We start from the raw sequence: 26,803 nt of genomic DNA on the forward strand, positions 1-26,803 counted from the left end.
ATAAGTCCCCTAGAACTTAGAACTACTTAAACCTAACTAACCTAAGGACAGCACACAACACCCAGCCATCACGAGGCAGAGAAAATCCCTGACCCCGCCGGGAATCGAACCCGGGAACCCGGGCGTGGGAAGCGAGAACGCTACCGCACGACCACGAGATGCGGGCCTTGCTTACATTATGTGATCTTGCTTTTCACATTGCTGCTATGTGTTTTTATCGTCGAAAATAGAAAAAAGTAATTAGCAACTGTCGGGGAATAAATATATATGTAACTGAGAGCACCATCAAAGTATCCTGTTACCGACGTGTCCGTCTAAACGATAAACGTATGCGATAAATATCTCACGGCGAAAGATCTAAACAGTAAAATGAAACCCAATTCAAAGGCATTCCTAGTGGAGATGGTTAACGCCATTAGTTGTATATGTACTTTAGGTTGTTTCCCGGCGGGGTCATGGATTTTCTCTGCCTCGTGATGACTGGGTGTTGTGTGCTGTCCTTAGGTTAGTTAGGTTTAAGTACTTCTAAGTTCTAGGGGACTGATGACCATAGATGTTAAGTCCCATAGTGCTCAGAGCCATTTAGGTTGTTTATTGGACTCCTCAGCGTTGAACGTTGACTGTCATTATATATTTGAGAGCCGATAAGTAACTGTAGTACTCACTAAAAGGATTTACGTCTTCTCAGCAGGAAAAAATGGTTTCAATTTTTAGAAAATCTTAAAGTATGTCTAATATTATTTTACCTTGCCCTGTAGGAACCATGGAGAGAATACTAAGCAACGTAATCTGATAGAAGATTGTCATCTGGTAATTTATTTCCGTCTATACAATTATTTTAAAAGATGCACAGCTTTTCACTAATTTTACGAACTACTTGCTTTATAAGTTATAAATGTGATTTGCATTCTTCTTGCAGCACATAATATAAATGTTGCAAACGTTCCTTACCTAATACCACAGCCGTTTTAAGAGGCGTAATTAATTTTGCTCTCTGCTTTTGAATGGCACCCAACAGGTAACGTAAGATGTTTGTTCGGCGTTTTGCGTCCCGAAGTGACGCTTAGACGGTACATGTTGATAATGTGAAATAACGGAACTACCACAGTAAAGAAAAAGGGTATAAAGTGATTTTACGTCTGTGTTACTAAGCAGAACAACAACACATATACACCACTAACAACTACGAGATACTTCTTAATGAAGCTATCACTTCAGTATCTCATACCAGTAGAGGCTGCTCGGATAATTGACAATTACTCATTGTGTGGAACTGACCGCCAAACACGACAAACAGTGCTACTCGCTAGACAGGCCACGCCCAAGGAGGACCTCCGCAGTTGCCGGATACTGCGTGGTCATTCCACACGGACTCCGTGCATGTCAGTCGGTGCCGTATAAAAGGCGGCAGCTGCCTTGTCAGAGACACATTTCAGCAGCAGCAACAGCAGCGGCCACAGACCACCATGAACACCCTGGTAAGTACTAACAAGTATGTGATCTCTGATTGCACTAGGGATTTTAGTTCACTGTTATAAAGTTCTCTGGACCAGTAGCAACCGAATAATTTAGCACGCAACACAGATGTCTTACGGTATTCTGTGATATATACACTAAAATCCGAAATATAATATATGACGTACCCTAAACTTCAAGAGAAAAATTTGGTGACAATGAATATTAGCAGTATTAGCTAGTAGTGAACTGTATCTCACACAAAATACCAGAAGCATTCGCAAAACGCAGTACCATGTTGTCTATGTTCCACACGTCTCTCGCGTAGCAGTTGCTTTCGTGCTCCCTATCAGCTAACCTATTAAGCATTTGGGTGTTATACTGCTGTGACTAACTTCATAAGTTTTCTCTCAAGTGACGAAATATGAGGTAATGGGATATTGAATTAACGTTGCGATATATTTTTCAGATCAATATAGTAGTTTCAAGTTGCTGTGGAAGCGTGGCTAGAAAATGGTACGTAAATTATAAGGCAGAGAACACCTCAGAGTGATGGGTAGGCCGAGATGAAAAGTGAGGAACCTAAACAGTAGTTCCAAAAGATATAACAGATAAAATAAAAAAAGTATTGATTTGAATATTCTCTAGTGTTCAACCACTCTGATCAACACAGTGTTCCGAGGACGTATTTAGTTATTATTAACAGACGTTTCCTAACGTTATTAGCTGTTGAAGGAGAAGCACCCAAGAAGGCATCAGAAATGAATAGCACCACAGAAATTGCTGTATGTGCTGACAGGCGTGTGAAATATTACATTTTTAGATACAAAAATAGAGTGTTAAAATGATCTGATTATATTTAAGAAGTCGACATCAGTTATCCAGGACAGGCTTCCCTCCACCTGTCTATTAATCTGCTATAAGTAATCTTGGATTAAATAACTGATACAGCAATAGATTAGTTACAGCTTGTACCACAAACAAATACATACACACGAACACACGTACACAGACTCTCTCTCTCTCTCTCTCTCTCTCTCTCTCTCTCTCTCTCTCTCTCTCTCTCACACACACACACACACACAGACACGCACATACACACACACAACAGTAAGTAATAATAATTCTTCAAGACCAAAAACCATTGATTGATATTAATTTTTTTGTTGCCAGATCGTCCTGAGCGCCGTCCTGGCAGTAGTAGTGGCCACCCCCGGCTACCTGGGAGCCGCCCCCGCTACAGTAGTAGCGCCTGCCGCCTACGCCGCCCCCGCAGTGGTCGCTGCCCCCGTCCACCCTGGCTACGCCGCCTACGGCCCCGCCCCCATCGCCGTCCGCTCTGACGGCTACCTGCTGGACACCCCTGACGTGGCTGTGAACAAAGCCGCCCACCTGACCGCCGTCGCCCAGACGAGGGCCCGCGACGCCATCATCAACGGCGCCGCTGTGCTGGCCGCCCCCGCCGTCGCCGCCCCCGTGGCTTACGCCGTCCCCGGAGCCCTCGCAGCCGCCGCCCACCTTCACGCCAAAGCTGCTCTGCTGGGTTGAAATGTCCTCCTGCGGTTGAGTTTATGAACAACGTACTCGAGCTTGCATCAAGTCATGGTACCTGTATATTTTTTCATTGAAATAAATCATCTCTCAGTATATGTAGCATTCTACTTCTTTTCCCCGCTGTCAGCCTGGCTAAAGATTTTCGTTCCTCATTTTCATTTTGAACGTTACGTCTGTAAACAATCTCGCGACCACAGCCAGAATACGCGCTCTACTAATGATATTTGGCAGACGGCACAGCTTACAGGACTTAATTCCCACTGATTCAATGGGTAACGTTTATTGAAGCACCTGGGTAAGTCCACACTTGGAATCAGTCTAAATGAGGGTCATCAGCCTCGCTTTGGCGAGCAAGACAGAGTTAAACTTCTCACTACTCGAAAGGCAATAACTGATGTAGTGTAGGACTCTAGCTACTATCAGAAAGATTCAGAGCCAGGATTGGAATATGTACACTACTAGGAGTTCATGCACCGCTTACGACTGGCTCCTAGCAACTTGCGCCACTAAAATATGCGACACCAAAACAGAAGGACCGTTTCACGTGTACAAGGAAAGAGTCACACAAAAACACTGAACTTAAATTTTCACGGAATAAATATAATTTATTGACTAGAATTAAATCTTTATTTACGGTTTTCGAGTAAACCGATCTTCAGAACTTCAGTGGAGGTAAGCTTCATAGACACGGTAGGGCGTAACGTACTAGTAACCAGTTTCAGAGTAAAACTCAAAACGCGTAAACAAAGTTGATTTGCTGAACATCAAATGACTACAATTTTTCTTCAGCGGCTAGAACGGTAGTGTATAAGAAAAAAATTCAAATTTACAGAATAATTGCATGCGTGTTACGTGACTTTATGCCACACCTAATATTCAATGAAAACCTTGCGATGTCGGCCACGTTTACTAAAGGCCACTGCCTAGCTAGCTAAGGTTCTCTGCCTAGTGAGTGTGTGCTCACAGAAACAGTCATGTACACTGACGGAAAAAAACGCAACATCAAGAAGGAGTTGTAAGACATAAACGAAAGATGATGTCTATTCAAATTTCGCGTCAGTCGCATAAGAGTTGCGCTAGTAGCTTCACTGTGACAACGCAAATCAGATTTGCTTTAAATTCATGCTGCATTGGTCGTGAGCGTCAGTTACCTTTGAGACTGGACTTGCATCGCGTAACGAACATTTTTGAAAAGACAGAAAAAAATGTTCCTTTAATTTAGACTGAAAATGTTTGATTAAATGAAATCTCTTTTATGTTCATTAAAATACACGGCTAAATTTTCTCAGGTCGCTATGGCCAGAAATACCATGCATGTTCCAACGTGAAGACATCCATCTTACTCACGATGGATAAAAAAAAATTATCTTTTTTAATTTTACGTGATAAGCAAATGTAATGTAATATTCAAACAGTTATTTTTCTCTGTGAAGATTGATGCACCAGTATAGCTGCCTACGTGCAATGGCAGCGTAACAAAATAATTCCTTTCAATAAACTGCATCTCTGAGCTAAAGAGAAATGAAAATTCAATAATTTCAGAATTAAATAGCTATAGAGAAATTTTTATCAATTTTAACGGCAATGGCATCGTTTCAACAATGCAATTACAAATGGCCAGGGCTGCATTTAATTGTTACGTAATTAATTAAATAAAGGCGACAGGGATGGTACTTTCTTGCTACTAACAAACATAAATACTTCATTAAACACTGACATACACATTTAGCAGAAATTCTAATTACACTACATATAGTAGAAATAATTCTTTAGAGACCGTAATCTAAACGCGACATCAGAATCAACCAGGCACAGAAGTCAAAGACGAAGAAGACAAGAGATGACAATGAAATCTTTTCTTATATAATACGATACAGAGCTAATAGTAATTACAAATCTCTGAGCACGTACAGCGGCTCCATTGTAGTAACCTATCGATAAAGTGATTTACATTACTTTCTCAAGAAGCGATGCAATACTTTGTGAGTTGATATTGGTCCAGAGTGCCTGTAAGGCGACAAATACGCCATTATCAACATCTTAGTGGCTCTCAACTATGTCTTGTAATAGGTCTACATGAAGCTGGATCTTCCTTCTGTGATACTGGAGAAAGACACTGTGACTTTTGCCACTGTACCTGACTGCTGACAGCGGTAATCACAAGACTGTGCAGTCGCAAGAAAACCGCTTTTCGGTCGGTTACGTGGCGCTACCGGCAGGGAAGACCATCGTGTTTGGCATATGGCTCTTGCGCATCATCGTACTGCATCTGCAGTTGGTATGTGGGCGGCAGTTGACACTCTAGTGAAACAAAGAACTGTTACAAATTGGTTCCTTCAAGCACAGCTCGCAGCCAGATGCCCTGTAGCGTGCATTTCTCCGACTCCCAAACACTTCCATTAGAGATTTCAGTGGCGTCAAGCAAGAGCCCATTGGAGGGTAGAGTGGAGGTCTGTAGTGTTTTGTGATGAAAGCTACTTCTACGTTAACGCCAGTGATGGTCATGTGTTGGTTAAAAGGAGCCTAGTTGAGGGCCTGTAATCAACCTGTCTGCATGCTAGACACAATGGATCTGCACTCGGAGTTACCATTTGGAGTTCGATTTCGAATGATAGCAGCAGTCCTATCGTGGTTATTCCAAGCACCCTGACTACAAATTTGTACTTCCGTCTGGTGATTTGAACTATCGTTCTGCCATGTATGAACATTATTCTAGGTTATGTTTTCTGTACATACCGCTGTTGTAACTCAAGATGCTCCACAGAGTGTCGACGTGTTGTCTTGGCCTGCTCCAACACCAGATCTTCGTCCAGTCGGACACATATATGACAAAATCGCACGACAACCCGAGCGTCATCCAGAAACAGCTGTAACCGACTCTGTGTTGACCGACCAAGCGCAACAGGCATGGAACAAACTCACATCCTGCATCTATACGACACACGGCATACACTTCATTTTGAAACGTCCCCTTAGAAAGATTAATGAATGACTCTGCTGATAAACCTCTTACATTATTTGCTTTTGAAACAGCTGAGCAAAACTGAACGTACTGAGACATTACTCTCTTTACTTATTCTGATCAATACTAAACTGACACAGAATATTTTTAGCGCAACGCAATCTGACTTTCAAAAATCCCTACAAGAGAATGGCCCTGACTAACAATAACCTATACCTTTCATGAATGACTTACCTCACAAAAATCTTCGTTACTCAAACTACTGCAATACAGCGAGCGCCAATACTCCAGCTAAATAGAAGATTCTAACTACTGAAGTCACTAACTACTGATAGGCATAGTTGGCAAATGAAAGATTTTGATAGAGAACAAACAATGTATTTACCTTAATAGTGTTCAAAACTTTATATATATATATATATATATATATATATATATATATATATATATATATATATATATATATCAGTTTACCGTTCTCGCTTCCCACTTCCCACGCCCAGGTTCCCGGGTTCGATTCCCGGCGGGGTCAGGGATTTTCTCTGCCTCGTGATGACTGGGTGTTGTGTGGTGTCGTTAGGTTAGTTGGGTTTAAGTAGTTCTAAGTTCTAGGGGACTGATGACCACAGATGTTAAGTCCCATAGTGCTCAGAGCCATTTGAACCATTTTATATCAGTTCATGACATCCAGTCTTACAAATTTACTGTCTCTGATGGACACACGTCCAGATCATCCACTCTCAAAACTCCGCCATCCCTCCCCCCACATCCACCACTGCTGGCGGCTCACCTCTAACTGCGCAACGCTACGCACTGTTCACATCTAACTGCCCACTACAATAGAGAATTTTTCCAACAATGCAAACGAGACACAGACTGCACACAGCACAGCCAGTGATTTTCATACACAGCGCTATGTGGCGTTACCAATATAAAAACCTAAACAGCCTACTTACAACTTAAAACTTCCGGGCTGATAGGCCGTGGTTGAAGTATAAAACTCTCCCCTGACGTTTCGTCTCCGACTGCGGGAAACATACTCGGAGGCAGAGCGGCGAACTGCGAAGAGAAGTCGAGGAGGCGCTGATTATATAGGCAGTACAGAGGGCGCCACTGTCGATCACGTGGCGTCGGCTGTGAGATTGTCTCTGGTAATGCCAACATTCTCGACTGAAAGTAATCGATCGTCACGCTTGCGGTGCAACGCTGACATCCAAATTTTATCCAGTTTAACACCTTTGTCTTTCCTGTTACAATTATTACGGTGTTTATCAATCTCGATAGCCTCTCTACACATGCGTGCATAATAATGCGAGGTTTTTGATATGACGCCCGTCTCGCTGAATTTTATTTCATGATCACCTGCCTGGTAAACATGTTCCGCTACGGCCGATTTATCCGTGTGACCGAGGCGGCAATTCCTCTCATGTTCAACAAGACGGGTGTTCACACTTCTGTTTGTGGTGCCGATATAAACCTGTCCACAGGCACAGGGAATTTTATATATCCCCAGTGTAGCCAAAGGGTGTCGTGCATCTTTTGCCGATCTTAAATTTCTTTTATTTTCCTGGTGGGTCTGAAAGTAGTTTCCACTCCATACTTGCTTAAAACTTTCCCAATGCGATCTGTGACCTTACTAATGAACGGGAGAAAAAGTTTGCCCTTGGGCGACTGTTGTTCGTCGTTGCTCCTGATTGTCTGTCTTACATTGTATGATCACACTGCATACACGTTTGCATGCCTGCATTCACCATTATGGCGATTGCACCGGTTAATAATGTACCAGCATTTCAAATTAGCAATTTCTTATCTCGAGCTTACATTAATCTGTGATCTTGCAATGTGAATCACTTAACGGTACCTAGATACACGTAGTCCTGAAATTTCATTACCCTAAATTTTTTCCACCAGTGAATTAAACAGTAATGACTCAACCCGAAATCGTTCTCCGTTTACGGAAACGCGCCCTCGTGTTCTTGCGAAATTTCTCTGCTGCAAGAAATAGCTCGGTTGATAACGAAAAGACCACCTTCTGCCACCTTATGAAGTACACCATCTTCGCACTAGAGGACCGCACTTCCTGCATGAGACGAGGGTTGGCTATCGATTCTGCGCTTTTGCGAGCTCGAATATGCCCCGTGAAAGTACAGGGTGATTCAAAAAGAATACCACAACTTTAGGAATTTAAAACTCTGCAACGACAAAAGGCAGAGCTAAGCACTATCTGTCGGCGAATTAAGGGAGCTATAAAGTTTCATTTGGTTGTACATTTGTTCGCTTGAGGCGCTGTTGACTAGGCGTCAGCGTCAGTTGATGCTACGATGGCGACCGCTCAACAGAAAGCTTTTTGGGTTATTGAGTACGGCAGAAGTGAATCGACGACAGTTGTTCAGCGTGCATTTCGAACGAAGTATGGTGTTAAACCTCCTGATAGATGGTGTATTAAACGTTGGTATGAACAGTTTACACAGGATGGGTGTTTGTGCAAAGGGAAAAGTTCTGGACGGCCAGGAAAATCGACTCGCAGAGCTAGCAGAGAGCTGCAAATTCCACAATCAACTGTATGGAGAGTCCTACGAAAAAGGTTAGTTATGAAACCTTATCGTCTGAAATTGGTTCAAGCACTGTCTGCAGCTGATAAGATTAAAAGAATCGATTTCTGTGATTTTATCCTTGCTCAAATGGAAACAGATGAATCTTTCGTTTCAAAGATTGTGTTTAGTGATGAAGCAACTTTCCACACTAACGGGAAAGTCAACCGTCACAATGTCTGTATATGGGGCACTGAGAATCCGCGGGAAACAACTCAGTATGAACGTGACTCGCCTAAGGTGAACGTTTTCTGTGCCATTTCAGCCAATAAAGTTTTTGGTCCCTTTTTCTTCGAAGGTGCTACTGTAACTGGACTACAGTATCTGGAGATGTTAGAGAATTGGCTGTTCCCTCAGCTCGAACAAGAAGCACAACAATTCATATTTCAGCAGGATGGAGCGCCACCACATTGGCACTTATCTGTCCGTAACTACCTGAACGTCAACTACCCGAGGCGATGGATCGGCCGCCAGGCAGCCCGTGACAGAGCACTTCATCACTGGCCTCCAAGAAGCCCTGATCTTACCCCCTGCGATTTTTTCTTATGGGGGTATGTTAAGGATATGGTGTTTCGGCCACCTCTCCCAGCCACCATTGATGATTTGAAACGAGAAATAACAGCAGCTATCCAAACTGTTACGCCTGATATGCTACAGAGAGTGTGGAACGAGTTGGAGTATCGGGTTGATACTGTTCGAGTGTCTGGAGGGGGCCATATTGAACATCTCTGAACTTGTTTTTGAGTGAAAAAAAAAAGCCTTTTTAAATACTCTTTGTAATGATGTACAACAGAAGGTTATATTATGTTTCTTTCATTAAATACACATTTTTAAAGTTGTGGTATTCTTTTTGAATCACCCTGTATTTAAGAATTAGACATATCAGCCAGTCAGACACAAAAACATGGAAATAGACACTACCTACGCAGACCGTGATCTTATATTCACAAATGCTTCATTGAAACTGCCTTGTTCGTAAAAGTTAATCACAAAGTAGTCCAAGTGTGGTGTCACCGCTAGACACCACACTTGCTAGGTGGTAACTTAAATCGGCCGCGGTCCTGTAGTACATGTCGGACCCGCGTGTCGCCACTGTGTAATCGCAAACCTAGCGCCACCACATGGCAGGTCACAAGACACGGGCTAGACCTCGCCCCAGTTGTACGGACGACATAGCTTGCGACCAGACGTACCAAGTCTTCCTCTCATTTGCCGAGAGACAGACTGAATAGCCTTCAGCTTAGTCCATAGCTACTACCTAGCAAGGCGCCATTTGTATCAGTGCTTATAGCTTCCTAATATTCAAGAGAGATGTATTCCAACACGAGAATAAACGTTAAGTAACCTATATCTACGTACTTTTCTTCTTATTCATTAATAAGTCTCATGTTGCAGAACTTCAAGCCCGTCTGCGTTAGTTTAGCGTGCACCTAGCTACCTAAAAGTGTCTATGCTGTATGAGCTAGACACAACACCAAGTTTGTGTGGTAAGCAGCCACTGCCAGAACCAGTAGGATTGTTGCAGAGTAACGTGTCACAGTAATGGACAAAAGAACTTTGTATCATTGTGTCCATTACTGTGACCCGTTACTCTGCAACAACCCTACTGGTTCTGGTGGGCCGGCCGCGGTGGTCTCGCGGTTCTAGGCGCGCTGTCAGGAACCGTGCGACTGCAACGGTCGCAGGTTCGAATCCTGCCTCGGGCATGGATGTGTGTGATGTGCTTAGGTTAGTTAGGTTTAAGTAGTTCTAAGTTCTAGGGGACTGATGACCAGAGCAGTTGAGTCCCATAGTGCTCAGAGCCATTTGAACCATTTGGTTCTGGTGGTGGCTGCTTACCACCTGAAATGGGACATGTTTGTCATTACTTGTGCAAATAACGCAGTTTCAGTAAGACATTTGAGACTAAGTAGTCGCACGCAGGTAATTTCGTTGGCACTACCGTCTCCCCCTCCTCCTACCCCGACCCTTAGTGTTAATGACTGCATTTGCAAAATACTGCCTGCTACCAGGATTATCCAAACGTATGTTTCGCAGAAGGTGCTTGGAAACAGCTGCCTTCCTGGGGTAATGATTCGCCCTGGAACAAGCCTTTCAGGTTTCCTACAAAAGAATTAGAGGAAGACCTTCAACTCCGGGCTGGAGCCACAGAAATCCACAAACGTGACAACAGCTTCAACAAGAACGAAGAAAGCCTCAAGGTGAACAGATCCTGGATTCCCATGTTGCAGCGAGCCTGTGTTCCATTAGGAGAACAACAGCGGAAAAAAGGGGTTGCTTTTGTTACAGGAGTTTGTTCGCTCCGATCGCACTAAAATACGCAATGACTACTACTTGCAGCGACGTTAAAACGCCATCCTCTGATTATTCGTAAAGAAAAACACTTTTTACCGTAAGAATCAATTTCATCGACTGCAAGAATTTTTTTGCTACGCAAATTCTCTGAATATGGCGATTGAATTTCGCTGAATCTAGTAATCATTGTTTATTTTCGCGCGATATGGGCGAATAAATGTCTGTAATAACAAGAACCATGTTTGACGTCTGGGATTGCCTCAGATTAAGCTGTCAATGACAGGTAATCATCAGCAGGCAAGATTTCAACATGTGGTCACAAAAGCCTCAACAATTTTGAAAATTTCTTTATTTGTGTTAGAGATATTTAGGAAACACGGGCAAAAAGATTTTATTTTGTTACTGCAGAGTGCACGTACTCGCAAATCGCACCAGTAACTCAGGAAATTAAGTCTTATAATGTGTAGCTACGAAAACGGTACGATGCCAACACATTCTTCGTGTCACATCACTGAATCAGTGCGTAGTGGCAATGATTTCCCCACGGAGGAAATATTATTAGCGATAACCGATGTACTCTGCCTGGAAGTTTGAAACAGCGCACACTAAAAGGCAGTATGAGAGATTCATTCTCGACAAAATCATTTAGGTTGTGGCGGCAAAATCGTTCCTTCCATGGGTGCTTGTTTAAGAAGGTAGAATTTTAGAACATGTTTTTTGCTCGAGTATCATGTCGTTTTTGGAAACCCAGAATCTACTATGTAGGAATCAACATGGATTCCGGAAACAGCGATCGTGTGAGACCCAACTCGCGCTATTTGTTCATGAGACCCAGAAAATATTAGATAAAGGCTCCCAGGTAGATGCTATTTTTCTTGACTTCCGGAAGGCGTTCGATACAGTTCCGCACTGTCGCCTGATAAACAAAGTAAGAGCCTACGGAGTATCAGACCAGCTGTGTGGCTGGATTGAAGATTTTTTAGCAAACAGAACACAGCATGTTGTTATCAATGGAGAGACGTCTACAGACGTTAAGGTAACCTCTGGCGTGCCACAGGGGAGTGTTACGGGACCATTGCTTTTCACAATACATATAAATGACCTAGTAGATAGTGTCGGAAGTTCCATGCGGCTTTTCGCGGATGATGCTGTAGTATACAGAGAAGTTGCAGCATTAGAAAATTGTAGCGAAATGCAGGAAGATCTGCAGCGGATAGGCACTTGGTGCAGGGAGTGGCAACTGTCCCTTAACATAGACAAATGTAATGTATTGCGAATACATAGAAAGAAGGATCCTTTATTGTATGATTATATGATAGCGGAACAAACACTGGTAGCAGTTACTTCTGTAAAATATCTGGGAGTATGCGTGCGGAACGATTTGAAGTGGAATGATCATATAAAATTAATTGTTGGTAAGGTGGGTACCAGGTTGAGATTCATTGGGAGAGTGCTTAGAAAATGTAGTCCATCAACAAAGGAGGTGGCTTACAAAACACTCGTTCGACCTATACTTGAGTATTCCTCATCAGTGTGGGATCCGTACCAGATCGGGTTGACGGAGGAGATAGAGAAGATCCAAAGAAGAGCGGCGCGTTTCGTCACAGGGTTATTTGGTAACCGTGATAGCGTTACGGAGATGTTTAAGAAACTCAAGTGGCAGACTCTGCAAGAGAGGCGCTCTGCATCGCGGTGTAGCTTGCTCGCCAGGTTTCGAGAGGGTGCGTTTGTGGATGAGGTATCGAGTATATTGCTTCCCTCTACTTATACCTCCCGAGGAGATCACGAATGTAAAATTAGAGAGATTAGAGCGCGCACGGAGGCTTTCAGACAGTCGTTCTTCCCGCGAACCATACGCGACTGGAACAGGAAATGGAGGTAATGACAGTGGCACGTAAAGTGCCCTCCGCCACACACCGTTGGGTGGCTTGCGGAGTATGAAGTAGATGTAGAAGGTATGAAAGAGAACTTCGCTGAGCTTAGAAAAAATGGTTCAATGGCTCTGAGCACTATGGGACAAAACTGCTGTGGTCATAAGTCCCCTAGAACTTAGAACTACTTAAACCTAACTAACCTAAGGACATCACACACATCTATGCCCGAGGCAGGATTCGAACCTGCGACCGTAGCAGTCGCACGGTTCCGGACTGCGCGCCTAGAACCGCGAGACCACCGCGGCCGGCCTGAGCTTAGAAACACGACGGCGAACACAGAAGTACGAGAGAAGTTCTGGTTGGACTGATCTGTACGTGGATAGCTCTGTCGGTGGGAACATCGTCCGACACAGTTCAGAGTTCGAGCTCCGGCCTGAAACAAGATTTTTTTCTCACGGGTAGTTTTACAACAACGTTCACCTCGCTGTAGAGTGTAATATTCATTACAGTGACTGATATTTCTGCTACTGGTGATTGAACATGTTTAGAAAACAGTAACATGAAATGTATTAATGTTTCCTTGCATAAGGAAAAAGGAAAGTAAACCGAAAGACTGTGGTTTATTAAATCAGTCTCCATATTTTGTTGCTTTTGCGTATAAATTTAAATGATAAGCTGACAAAGTATGAGCACTAAATTAAACTAAAAAAGGATTTACGACCACCAGGACACTGAAAAAGAAAACAAACGAAATACAATACTGATGTATAGAACCTTAGCCATTTATCTTAAAATCTATTCACATTATTCTCTATAAGAAGGTATTCACTCTGAATCCACAAGCTGGACTTTACGAGTTAGTATCCAGTGTGTTCCACTATAGTCATCGTCAAATAGTGCTTTAGGGAGATGAGTCAAACATTATGACCAGTATTTGAACAGCGCGTTAACCCACTTTTGGGACACAATATAGCAGCAGTTGTGCGTAACATGGAACCGACAAGTCATTGGTGGGTTTCTGCAAAGAGTGTCAAGCGATTCCTGTCAAGCAATTCCCGCTAGTTATTGTCTGGTGTTCTGTGGGTGCGGCCTACCGACCGGTAGCGTCCGAGTTGTGTTCCATGGGGTCACATCAGTCGAATTTTGGCAGGCAAGACACCAACGTGAGATTTCTATCATGTTCAAACCAATGTCGGGCTCTTGTACGAGGGCAGTTCAATAAGTAATGCAACACATTTTTTTCTGAAACAGGGGTTGTTTTATTCAGCATTGAAATACACCAGGTTATTCCCCAATCTTTTAGCTACACAACACTATTTTTCAACGTAATCTCCATTCAATGCTACGGCCTTACGCCACCTTGAAATGAGGGCCTGTATGCCTGCACGGTACCATTCCACTGGTCGATGTCGGAGCCAACGTCGTACTGCATCAATAACTTCTTCATCATCCGCGTAGTGCGTCCCACGGATTGCGTCCTTCATTGGGCCAAACATATGGAAATCCGACGGTGCGAGATCGGGGCTGTAGGGTGCATGAGGAAGAACAGTCCACTGAAGTTTTGTGAGCTCCTCTCGGGTGCGAAGACTTGTGTGAGGTCTTGCGTTGTCATGAAGAAGGAGAAGTTCGTTCTGATTTTTGTGCCTACGAACACGCTGAAGTGGTTTCTTCAATTTCTGAAGAGTAGCACAATACACTTCAGAGTTGATCGTTTGACCATGGGGAAGGACATCGAACAGAATAACCCCTTCAGCGTCCCAGAAGACTGTAACCATGACTTTACCGGCTGAGGGTATGGCTTTAAACTTTTTCTTGGTAGGGGTGTGGGTGTGGCGCCACTCCATTGATTGCCGTTTTGTTTCAGGTTCGAAGTGATGAACCCATGTTTCATCGCCTGTAACAATCTTTGACAAGAAATTGTCACCCTCAGCCACATGACGAGCAAGCAATTCTGCACAGATGGTTCTCCTTTGCTCTTTATGGTGTTCGGTTAGACAACGAGGGACCCAGCGGGAACAAACCTTTGAATATCCCAACTGGTGAACAATTGTGACAGCACTACCAACAGAGATGTCAAGTTGAGCACTGAGTTGTTTGCTGGTGATCCGTCGATCATCTCGAACGAGTGTGTTCGCACGCTCCGCCATTGCAGGAGTCACAGCTGTGCACGGCCGGCCTGCACGCGGGAGATCAGACAGTCTTGCTTGACCTTGCGGCGATGATGACACACGCTTTGCCCAACGACTCACCGTGCTTTTGTCCACCGCCAGATCACCGTAGACATTCTGCAAGCGCCTACGAATATCTGAGATGCCCTGGTTTTCCGCCAAAAGAAACTCGATCACTGCCCGTTGTTTGCAACGCACATCCGTTACAGACGCCATTTTAAGAGCTCCGTACAGCGCTGCCACCTGTCGGAAACTATACGAGACGAAGCGGGAATGTTTGAAAATATTCCACAAGAAATTTCCGGTTTTTTCAACCAAAATTGGCCGAGAAAAAAAAATGTGTTGCATTACTTATTGAACTGCCCTCGTAGTTTTGTCACTATGATACTTATCCTCCTGAAACATGACGGTGCTGCCGGGACACACATCACGCTTGAATAGAGCAGGCTGTCCGCAACAAGTTCACGTAATCCTCAGCTGTCACGGTGACTAACATGGACTCCACATGAATGTCCCCATGTACAGTACTACCCCCACCGGCCTGCATCTAACCGCGGCGTACGTTTCTAGCAGACCTTGGCACGTATGCCGCCGTATCCGTTACGATCGTCCATCTCAAGTAACAAGAAAGGTGGCTGGCTCTGAGCACTATGGGACTCAACTGCTGTGGTCATAAGTCCCTTAGAACTTAGAACTACTTAAACCTAACTAACCTAAGGACAGCACACAACACCCAGCCATCACGAGGCAGAGAAAATCCCTGGCCCCGCCGGGAATCGAACCCGGGAACCCGGGCGTGGGAAGCGAGAACGCTACCGCACGACCACGAGATGCGGGCAACAAGAAAGGTATTTCAACCTACAACGCGACACATTTCCATTGACCAAAGGTCCACCTTCCACGATCCCACACGAACTTCCATTGATCCAACATTCACCTTCTATGATCCCGTTCCCACTGGATTGGTAAATAACGATATCGCTAGGTAATGATGAAAACACGTAGGAGTCGTCTGTTGCGAAGACGCACGTTCAACAATATGCTACGTAACGATTGTGCGTGCGTGATCATTGTGCTCTGTCGTCAAATCTACCTCAAGTCGCTACCCATCCGGCTTTACAGAGTGGATAATTCTCCGACCTATACGAAGAGTCGGCGGCGTCTAACTCTATATCGCCTGCTCTTCGAGTTCTTTCTTTAATTTTTTATACTATTATGTTTTTGTGGCGGCCGTTGTGACTGAGTGGTTCTAGGCGCTTCAGTTTGGAACCACGCTGCTGCTACGGTCGCAGGTTCGAATCCTGCCTCGGGCATGGATGTGTCTGATGTCATTAGGTTGGGGACTGATGACCTCAGCTGTTAAATCGTAGTTCTGACAAGGGAACCTCCCCATCGCAGCCCCCTCAGATTTAGTTACAAGTTAGCACAGTGGATAGGCCTTGATAAATTGAACACAGATCAATTGAGAAAACAGGAAGAAGTTGTGTGGAACTGTGAAAAAATAAGCAAAATATACAAACTGAGTAGTCCACGGGTTGCATAGGCAACATCGTGGACAGACGTGGCTGAGGAGCGTCGTGGTGTGGTGGTAGCGCGAGCAGCTGCTGAACCAGAGGTCCTCGGTTCAAATCTTCCCTCGAGTGGAAACTTTATTTTCTTTATTTTTGCATAGTTATTATCTGTCCGTTCGTTCATTGACGTCTTTGTTCACTGTAATAAGTTTAGTGTCTGTGTTTTGCGACCGCATCGCAAAACCGTGCGATTAGTAGACGAAAGGACGTGCCTCTCCAATGGGAACCGAAAACATTTGATCGCAAGGTCATACGTCAACTGATTCCCCCACAGGAAAACACATCTGATATATTCTATACGACACTGGTGACGGCATGTGCGTCACATGACAGGAATATGTTGTCGACCCACCTAACTTGTACACTTGGCGAAGGGGTAAAAAGATTCTTCTACCTTGCCCGATTTAGGTTTTCTTGTGGATGTGATAATCACTCCCAAAAAAGTGACGAAAACATAAGAGTTTGTCACATAAACTGAAAATAAAAAATTAAACTCTTCACTCGATGGAAGATTTGAACCATGGACCTTACGTTCCGCAGCTACTCACGTTACCACGAGACCACGGCGCTCCTGCGTTTACACTCTCCTTGACGTTGCCTATCTTCCCATGAACTACTCAGTTTGTATATTTTGCTTATTTTTTCACAGTTCCACACAACTTCTTCCTGTTTTCTCAATTCATCTGTTTTCAGTTTTTCAAGGCCTATCCACTGTGCCAACTTATAACTAAATCTGAGGGGGGTGCGATGGGGAGGTTCCCTTGTGAGAGCTATTTGACCACTTTTGTATTTTTGAGTCATCAGTCTTCTGAGTGGTTTGATGCCGCTCACCACTAATTCCTCTCTTGTGCCAACCTCTTCATCTCAGAGTAGCACTTGTAACCTACGCCCTCAGTTATTTGCTGGACGTACCCCAGTCAAATTCTAAATAAAGCTGTCGGTAACACATGAGAGAATTAATGAACTATCAGTTTAATAAGTCACGGTTGCAAAATACTTACACGAATTTTATACAGACAAATGCAAAAACTGGTAGAAGCCGATCTCGGGAAAGATCACTTTGGATTCCGTGGAAACGTAGGAAAAGGCGAGGCAATACTGACCCAATGACTTGTCTTAGAAGATAGGTTAAGCAAAGACAAACCGACATGTATAGTATTTGTAGACTTAGAGAAAGGGTTTGACAATGTTGACTGGAACACCCTTTTTCAAGTTCTGAAGGTGGCAGGGGTAAAATACAGGCAGCGAAAGGTTATTTATAATTTGTACAGAAGCCATATGGTAGTTATAAGAGTCGAAGGGTACGAAAGCAGTGGTTGGGAGGGAGTGAGACAGGGTTGCAGCCTATCCCCTATGTTATTCAATCTCTGTATTGGTCTGCAGCAAGGGAAATAGAAGAAAAATTTGAAGTAGGAATTAAAATTCAGAGAGAAGAAATAAAAACCTTGACGTTTGCCCATGACATTGTAATTGTTCCGGCGTAAAGTGAAGCGCCGGCACGGTGGCCAGGAACATCAAAACAGAGAGGGGTGTGAGACGACGTGAGCCAATAGTACGCTGGCCGACCGCTCTCTAGGACGACGACGAGACAGCAGCGCCCTCTACGAGAAGAGGACGTAAGAGCCGCGCCGCCCGGCCGTGGCGCAGTCGAAGTCTAGCCGTTGTACGACAGCTCCAGCAGTGATTTAGGAAGTGTATTGTTTTCACTTGTATTAGGACTTGTATATACTGAAGAGACTGCTTATGTTTCATGTTTCCCTTTGCATGTGACATTCGTTGTAAATTTAACAAAAGTTAAGTACTGTGATAGAAATCCATTAATACGATTTGCTTGTTGTCCAGAGAGCCGAGAGAGCAGGTTTCCTAGGAACACTACGAGGTGTGGCTAGAAAAAAACCGGACTAGTACTGGTGAAACAATAAAACGAATGCAATAAGGCTGAAAGTCGCGTGGCCTGTCACGTGACTCTCGCTCCGCCTACTGCTCGAGTTTCATCTGCCTCCTGCACTCAGTCTGCCCGTGGCGTCTGTTTTAAGTAGTTGACGTTTTGTCTGTGCGTCGGAAAATGTTGAGTGTACAGAAAGAACAGCGTGTTAACATCAAATTTTGTTTCAAACTAGGAAAATCTGCAAGTGAAACGTTTGTAATGTTACAACAAGTGTACGGCGATGATTGTTTATCGCGAACACAAGTGTTTGAGTGGTTTAAACGATTTGAAGATGGCCGCGAGGACACCTGTGATGACACTCGCACTGGCAGACCATTGTCAGCAAAAACTGATGCAAACATTGAAAAAATCGGTAAACTTGTTCGACACTTTCCTTGTCAACTCCTGTTAACTCAGACACTGCTCTGATTGTTAAACGGCGATCTTGTCGAACAAGTTTACCGATTTTTTCAATGTTTGCATCAGTTTTTGCTGACAATGGTCTGCCAGTGCGAGTGTTATCACTGGTGTCTTCGCGGCCATCTTTAAATCGTTTAAACCACTCAAACACTTGTGTTCGCGATAAACAATCATCGCCGTACACTTGTTGTAACATTACAAACGTTTCACTTGCAGATTTTCCTAGTTTGAAACAAAATTTGATGTTAACACGCTGTTCTTTCTGTACACTCGACATTTTCCGACGCACAGACAAAACGTCAACTACTTAAAACAGACGCCACGGGCAGACTGAGTGCAGGAGGCAGATGAAACTCGAGCAGTATGCGGAGCGAGAGTCACGTGACAGGCCACGCGACTTTCAGCCTTATTGCATTCGTTTTATTGTTTCACCCGTAATAGTCCGGTTTTTTTCTAGCCACACCTCGTATATTAGAAGAGTGGGCAGGACATAACAGTAATTCTGTCAGAGACAGCAAAGGACTTGGGAGGGCAGTTGAAAGGACTGGACAGTGTCTTGAAAGAAGTATGTAAGACGAACATCAACGAAAGCAATACAAGGATAATGAAATGTAGTCGAATTAAATCAGGTGATGTCAAGGGAATTAGGTTAGAAAATCAGTCACTCAGAATATTAGGTGATTCTTGCTGTTTGGGCAGCAGAATAACTGATGATGGTCGAAGTAGTGATGATATAAAATGTAGACTGGCGCTGCAAGGAAAGCATTTCTGAAGAAGAGAAATTTGATAAGATAGAGTATAGCTCCAAGTGTCAGGAAATCTTTTCTGAAAATTTTTGCATGGAATGTAGCCATGTATTGAAGTGATACGGGGACGATAAACAATTTAGACGAGAAAATAGAAGCTATGGAAATGTGGAGCTACATAAGAATGCTGAAGATTAGATGGGTAGATCACGTAACCAAAGAGGCGGTACTGAAGAGAATTTGGGAGAAGGGAACTTTGTGGCACAACTTGACTATAAGAAGACACGTTCTGAGACATCAAGAGATCACCGATTTAGTATTAGAGGGAAGCGTGAAGGGTAAAAATAGTAGAGGGAGGCCAAGAGATGAATACACTAAGCAGATTCGGAATGATGTAGGTTGCAGTAGGTACTGGGAGATGAAGGAGCTTGCACAGGGCAGAGTAGCATGGAGAGCTGCATCAAAACCTGTGTTTGGACTGAAGACCGCAGCAACAAAAACACTCCAGTCCCTATTTACCACTACAGATTTATGTTCCACGGCTCCCCCTACTACACCGGTGAGAAGTTACGAATTTAACCCAGGATATTGGTGCAAAATACTATGATTGGGGACTGTAGCCACCACATTTCCTTAAATAATTGCAGCTATGTGATGATATAAATTAAAATAACTTTATATTATAATTTTATATTATATTATACATTAAAATAATTTTACATGTTGCGACTCTATTGATATGTAAATAGCTCAGCCTGTCATTATTGTTCACCATCATGGGTACGTTTACCTAAAGCAAAAACCATTGTTATGATCATCCAACGGACATAGGTCCGAGCAGTATTCACACCAAGGCACCCTTCATTAATTTACAAAAGAATTACCACAGGGATGTATAAAGCTGTTACCATTTTCGGCAGCTTCAACATTTCAGGTCTTCCATTTCATCTCGTTATTGTTGTGCATCGAATATGGTAAGATATTCGGGGCCGTTAATATCTGGCGCTTCCATTAACAGGACACACCTTTTCTCAGAAGTAGAAATTACTATCAAGTTGAAAAGGAAAAGGTTGGACTTTTAATCGTAAAGTAGCTGAAATGGTAATCACCCAAACATACATGAAACATACATGAAACAAGGAAAGCACTGACAGTAATTCAATCTGGCCGCAGCTTGTCTTCCATTGATTTATCTTATATTATCGTTTGAGGAGATACACAATTTTCTACTGTTCTACGTCCCGCATGTATTAAAATTTCGACTTGCATTCGTGAGGGGTCTGGCTGCACATATGGCATATATTGGAAAGGTTCCTTATTTGGAGTATTTGGAGTATTTGGAATTAATTTTGCAGTGTAGTCTCGAATGTAGCATATCAATCAATATATGATGTTAATTTGATTTTATAAATCACATGGTGACACTTAAACAGTCATTGCAGATGATTGAGTTTAGAAATGCTGATGAAGAGAAAATACATATAATGCTACTACTCGTCGATGTTGTTAAACGGAAGAACTGTGCATACGAGGTGTGTTCAGAAAGAGTCTGGAGTTTTCTAATTTTGTTGGTTGTATCAGTCCGATTCACACAGTTTTTCGTTGTTGTGTTGGTAAAAATACCTGAAACGTATGTGTACACTGGTAGCTGTTTTCAGTTTTCAAGGAGGTTACATATGTTTAGCTACGAGTGGAGTTTACTGATTTGTTTTAAAAATGGATCAGAGAATTTCCATTAAATTTTGCTATAAAATGGAATAAATTGTAATGAAGTCTTGGAAATGTTGAATATTACTTTTGTGAGTCTGCTGTGAGTAAAATAAAGGTTTACGAGTGGTATAAACGTTTCCAAGTGGACCCTGAAGAAGCTGAAGATGACGAACGTTCTGGACGCCCCAGCCCAGCAACTACAGACGAAAATATGGGAAAAGTAAAAGGAATGATTATGGACGATCAACGAATCACAATCACAGAAGTTGCTGATGATGTCTGAATATCAATTGTCTCATCCTATAATATCTTTTCGGCTGTATTCGGTATGAAACGTGTTATAGCATAATCTGTGCCAAGGTGTGTTGAATTTCGAGCAAAAACTGCGGTAAATGGAAGTTGCTCAGGAGTCCCTAAATGAAATCCACTATGATGCAGAAGTACTGAAACGTGTCATTAACAGATGAAAAAACGGGAGTGTATAGGTATGACGTCAAAAAGAAGACCAAACAGACCCAGTGGAGGCATTCTGGATCGCCAAGGCCGAAAATGCTTGGCAAGTGCGGTTGAAATCGAAGCTTCTGCTCACTAGTTCTTCCATTTTACCGGTATAATACATCACGAGTTCTTACCAAAAGATCATATGATCGGTAAGGGGTACTACCAACAAGTTCAACGCCGTTTGCGGAAAGCCGTCCTAAAACAAACGCCCGGATTTGTGGCGAAACATTTCTTGGCTTTTGCAACACGGTAAAGAACCTTCTGACACTTCATTGCTTGCTCATGAATTTTCGGCGAACAATAACACTGTAATGATGCCCCATCTCATATTCACATATATGGCCGAGAGTGACTTCTTTCTGTATCCTAAAATAAGGAGCATGTTAAAGGGCCGTTGTTTCACGAGCCTAGATGAGAATAAGTGGAGGTTGACCACCTTTGGCCCGAAAAAGCATGTTCTTTGAGAATACTGTTCTCGGGATGTGTTATAAATATTAATGTCAAGTTTGGTCAAAATGTTAATTGATATTTCCTCTACAAACTGGAATTTTTTCGACCGGAAATGTTGAAGAGCAAAGGCAGAAGTGCCGTGGGAACGAAACTAAATTTCGCTGTAAGCCTCTATGCGCGCTATGTCACAGGTCAGCCGGCTCGTCTGAAATCAAAATTGAGTTCACGTTACAGAAGTATATAAGATTCTTTGGGAGTTTTACCTCGCGTAAGTTATTTGGACCATAGGAAACAAAATGGCGGCCATTTTAAAAATAGGGTTTTTTTCATCGATTTTTCGACTTCGTCGGCGAAGTAAAAACATTTATAGTTCATGGATCGGAATAAAAGTGGTACACCTCCTAGACAATTTAGTTAGCTTCGTCGGAAACAAAGAATCAAGCCAATCAGTTCAGTAGATTTGAAGTTGCCATACCGCGCTATAAAAAAAAGTCATTTCGAGAAAAACGCGTTTGAAGTTTTGACTACATATAAATGTAATATTATGCAACTTACGTTCAATCTGCTATTTCGGGTCCATAAACAAGTCCTTCCTCTTCCTCATAGAGGGCGTTCTGCTCGATCTGGGCCATCCTGCGCTGCTCCAGAGCCGCTCGTACGGCCGGTGACAAGCGGTTTTCGGCCGCTTGAATCCGGTGGTAGTCCGAATGCTTGGTGAACTGCGTCAAATAGAGTCCCAGGGTGACGTCCATAGTTGTCATGGTCTTCAGAATTGCTGAATACCCTTCGCTGAAGCTTCTCACTGCCAGGAAAGTCGCAATCTTCACAGTCTTCGAACCAGAATGAAAATGCTTGGGGGCTAACTTCCAGACACACGCGTTCAAACTTTAATTTAAATTTTGTGTGTTTCCTCCCAAGCATCGGTACAATAACTCGTTCTCCGAAAAAAAAACGTGCGTGAAAAAAGCCGATTTTTTTGTTCAACCGCGAGTAACAAACAATTCAGTTCCGTATTCGGAAAAACCTTTCCAGGGGTGGGTTCTAAACACTTCCATGTATCCAAAAATGCAATTAAAAATCGATTTTTTGATCCAAAAGATAGTAAACCTCCCCTTAAAAGTGAATCTTTCAAAGAGCTAACTGCTATGCCAAAGATCAAGTTTGAGACGTGTTTCGGGGATTGGAAGGTGCGTTAGTATATGTTGGGGAGTACTTTGAACGAGATAACGTTAATGAATACGAATAAATAAAATTATTTCCAAGAAATGTAAATTCTCGACACTTTTTGAACAACCTCGTATTTACCAGTGACGGCTAAGAGTACGTCATCATTATTGCAGCTGGAACTCTCACCTCACAATCTCATATTGGAAGAGGCCGGTGAGTTAGATGACAACTATTGATTGTGCGTAACCGGCTGCCAAACACGACAAAAGCCTCTACTGCAGGGCCACGCCCAAGGAGGACCACCACGGCTGCCGGATCCCGCGCTGTCAGTCCTCACGCACGTCACACACTGTTGTGTGTGTGTCAGCGCTGTATAAAAGGCGGCAGTCACCGGTGCAGAGACACATTTCAGCAGCAGCAACAGCAGCAGCCACAGACTACCATGAACACTCTGGTAGGTACCGACAGCTCTTGCAGTATGTGACCACTGTTTGCAATGGGGCTGCTTTCGTTCACTGTTGTGAGTTCTCTGGACCAGTTGTACCTAAATAATTTAGCACAAAACGCGGAAGTCCTAAAGTGTTAACGTTTCACATACAACCACGTTCAGCGTATATTATTTATATTACAGCTTAAGGGTATGAGAAATAAGCCACTAATTTTGGTAGCTGGTCGTTAAAATGAAGAGGCTCTGTAGCTAGTTGACTGTATCTTGCTATAAACATTCATACAACGCAGCCGATACCCATTACTTTTTAACCGCTGCTAAACAGTGCGTATGTGGCAGTTGTTTTATTCCAAAATGAGATTTTCACTCTGCAGCGAAGTGTGCTCTGATATGAAACCTCCTGGGAGAGTAAAACTGTGTGCCCGACCGAGACTCGAAGTCGGGACCTTTGCCTTTTGCGGGCGAGTGCTCTACCATCTGAGCCACCGAAGCACGACTCACGCCCGGTCCTCACAGGTTTACTTCTGCCAGTACCTCGTCTCCTACCTTCCAAACTTTACAGACGCTCTCCTGCGAACCAACCTCCAGTCTGTGGCTAAGCCATGTCTCCGCAGTATCCTTTCTTACAGGAGTGCTAGTTCTGCAAGGTTCGCAGGAGAGCTTCTGTAAAGTTGGGAAGGTAGGAGAAGAGATACTGGCAGAAGTAAGCTGTGAGGACGGGGCGTGAATCGTGCTTCGGTAGCTCAGATGGAAGAGCACTCGCCCGCGAAAGACAAAGGTCCCGAGTTCGAGTCTCGGTCTCACACAGTTGTAATCTGCCAGGAAGTTTCATGTCAGCCCACAATCCGCTGCAAAGTGTAAATTTCATTCTGGAAGAGAGAAGGCTTCTCAGAGAACTTTTAAAAAGAGCGATGGGGACGCGTAAGTGGCAAGTGAGAAATATCACAGTGGTTCGTGAAGATCTATCGTAGTTAATAAAGTACTGGGCGAAGTAAGGAGAAGTTGTCTCTCATTTACACGTACCTCCATTGTGTAGCTGGTCAGTAATGTCTGACTGATAGAGCATTATGGAGATGCTTTTCTTTGTCATCAGCACCCGCTTCCTATTGAAGAAATGGAGATAACGCCAGACAAGGAGAAAAACATGAAAAATTTCATTGTAATATAGGCTGACAGAACTGTGAATGAAAAGAAAATTACAGAAACTTACCTGTTTCTATCTAAGCCGGCTGGAGTGGCCGCCTTAGATAGAACCCTCCTAAACGAGTTGTGTAGGAGACCTGAAAGCCTTGTTCTAGGGTGAATCATTTTCCCATGAAGGCAGTTGTTTCCAAGACCCTTCTGCGAAACATACGATACGGTGGCCGAGAGGTTCTAGGCGCTACAGCCCGGAGCCGCGCGACCGCTACGGTCTCAGGTTCGAATCCTGCCTTGGGCATGGATGTGTGTAATGTCCTTAGGTTAGTTAGGTTTAAGTAGTTCTAAGTTATAGGGGACTGATGACCTCAGAAGTTAAGTCACATAGTGCTCAGAGCCATTTGAACCATTTGTTTCTATCTAAGCTAGAAGTTGACAGGGTTAATCAAAGGTGGCATTTCGTCTAACTTGCAATCAGACAATAACAAATTTAGTGCGAGGTAGGGATTCATGTTACTGTTACTGTATTTCATGCAAAAACACATTACACTCGCCCAGAATCAATAAAAATTCGTCAACACACAAAATCGATGTTCATTCAAATTAATGTGAATGAATTTTGTTACCAGATCGTCCTGAGCGCCGTCATGGCAGTGGCAGTGGCCACCCCCGGCTACCTGGGAGCCGCCCCCGCTGCAGTAGTAGCGCCGGCCGCCTACGCCGCCCCCGCAGTGGTCGCCGCCCCCGTCCACCCTGGATACGCCGCCTACGGCCCTGCCCCCATCGCCGTCCGCTCTGACGGCTACCTGCTGGACACCCCTGACGTGGCTGTGAACAAAGCCGCCCACCTGACCGCCGTCGCCCAGACGAGGGCCCGCGACGCCATCATCAACGGCGCCGCTGTGCTGGCCGCTCCCGCCGTCGCCGCCCCCGTGGCTTACGCCGCCCCCGGAACCCTCGCGGCCGCCGCCCACCTTCACGCCAAGGCTGCTCTGCTGGGCTGAGATGTCTGTCTGCTACAGTTTCCATCGGTTTCATGACATGGCGATACTTGTGCATTTTTTCATTTAAATAAACCATCCTTCAATGTGTATAAAATTGTTTCATTATTCTTGTCTTCAGCATTGCTACTGATTTCTTCCTGAAGTATCACTTCCTCAGCCATATATTTGTGAATCTGTGTTAAAGGCTTATTCTGTCAGTGTTAAAACTAACTTGAGAGAGTATTCAAGAAGATATTACTTAGTTTTTAGCCAACACAATGAAAATGTTTTATATGTAAACTAGTACGAAACATTTTCATTTATTGTGATAACTGTCACATTTGACTTGCTGTATAGACTAAATTTCAGTCAGTGCTATGAAAGTAAGGGGCTTGCACTGTAGTAACTCAGAGATCAATGAACTATACGATTTGTATTCTACCTTCTAATGCCTCAAGGATATTACGCTGATAAGATCAGTTAACTCGTGTTTTTAAACTGAATGTATTTCGCTCGTCTAGGGTCTACGTCTTTCGCTATTAACCAAAAGATAACGAGTCCTATGTTTATATTTTCAAAACAAAATTACACTCCTGGAAATGGAAAAAAGAACACATTGACACCGGTGTGTCAGACCCAACATACTTGCTCCGGACACTGCGAGAGGGCTGTACAAGCAATGATCACACGCACGGCACAGCGGACACACCAGGAACCGCGGTGTTGGCCGTCGAATGGCGCTAGCTGCGCAGCATTTGTGCACCGCCGCCGTCAGTGTCAGCCAGTTTGCCGTGGCATACGGAGCTCCATCGCAGTCTTTAACACTGGTAGCATGCCGCGACAG

The 26,803-nt window shown here is 43.7% G+C and overlaps 1 protein-coding gene across 1 annotated transcript; it reads left to right on the forward strand.

Moving 5' to 3' along the window:
* Window positions 1-1,358: 1,358 nt before the first annotated feature.
* On the forward strand, window positions 1,359-26,074 carry LOC126253608 (cuticle protein 18.7-like). Its single transcript, XM_049955058.1, has 3 exons — window positions 1,359-1,478; window positions 2,629-2,676; window positions 25,654-26,074. Exons 1-3 carry the CDS (start codon window positions 1,467-1,469, stop codon window positions 25,978-25,980), a joined length of 387 nt encoding a protein of 128 aa, XP_049811015.1. The 5' UTR covers window positions 1,359-1,466; the 3' UTR covers window positions 25,981-26,074.
* The last annotated feature ends 729 nt before the right edge of the window (window positions 26,075-26,803 follow it).

Source organism: Schistocerca nitens, chromosome 4, assembly GCF_023898315.1.
Source record: "Schistocerca nitens isolate TAMUIC-IGC-003100 chromosome 4, iqSchNite1.1, whole genome shotgun sequence".
Classification (NCBI taxonomy): domain Eukaryota; kingdom Metazoa; phylum Arthropoda; class Insecta; order Orthoptera; family Acrididae; genus Schistocerca; species Schistocerca nitens.

Bases quoted from the DNA above. Each gene is read 5' to 3' on its own strand.
- LOC126253608 (XM_049955058.1), top strand. The intron at 2,677-25,653 runs CTGGGAGCCGCC...ACCCCCGGCTAC, and splicing joins TAGTGGCCACCCCCGGCTAC to CTGGGAGCCGCCCCCGCTGC.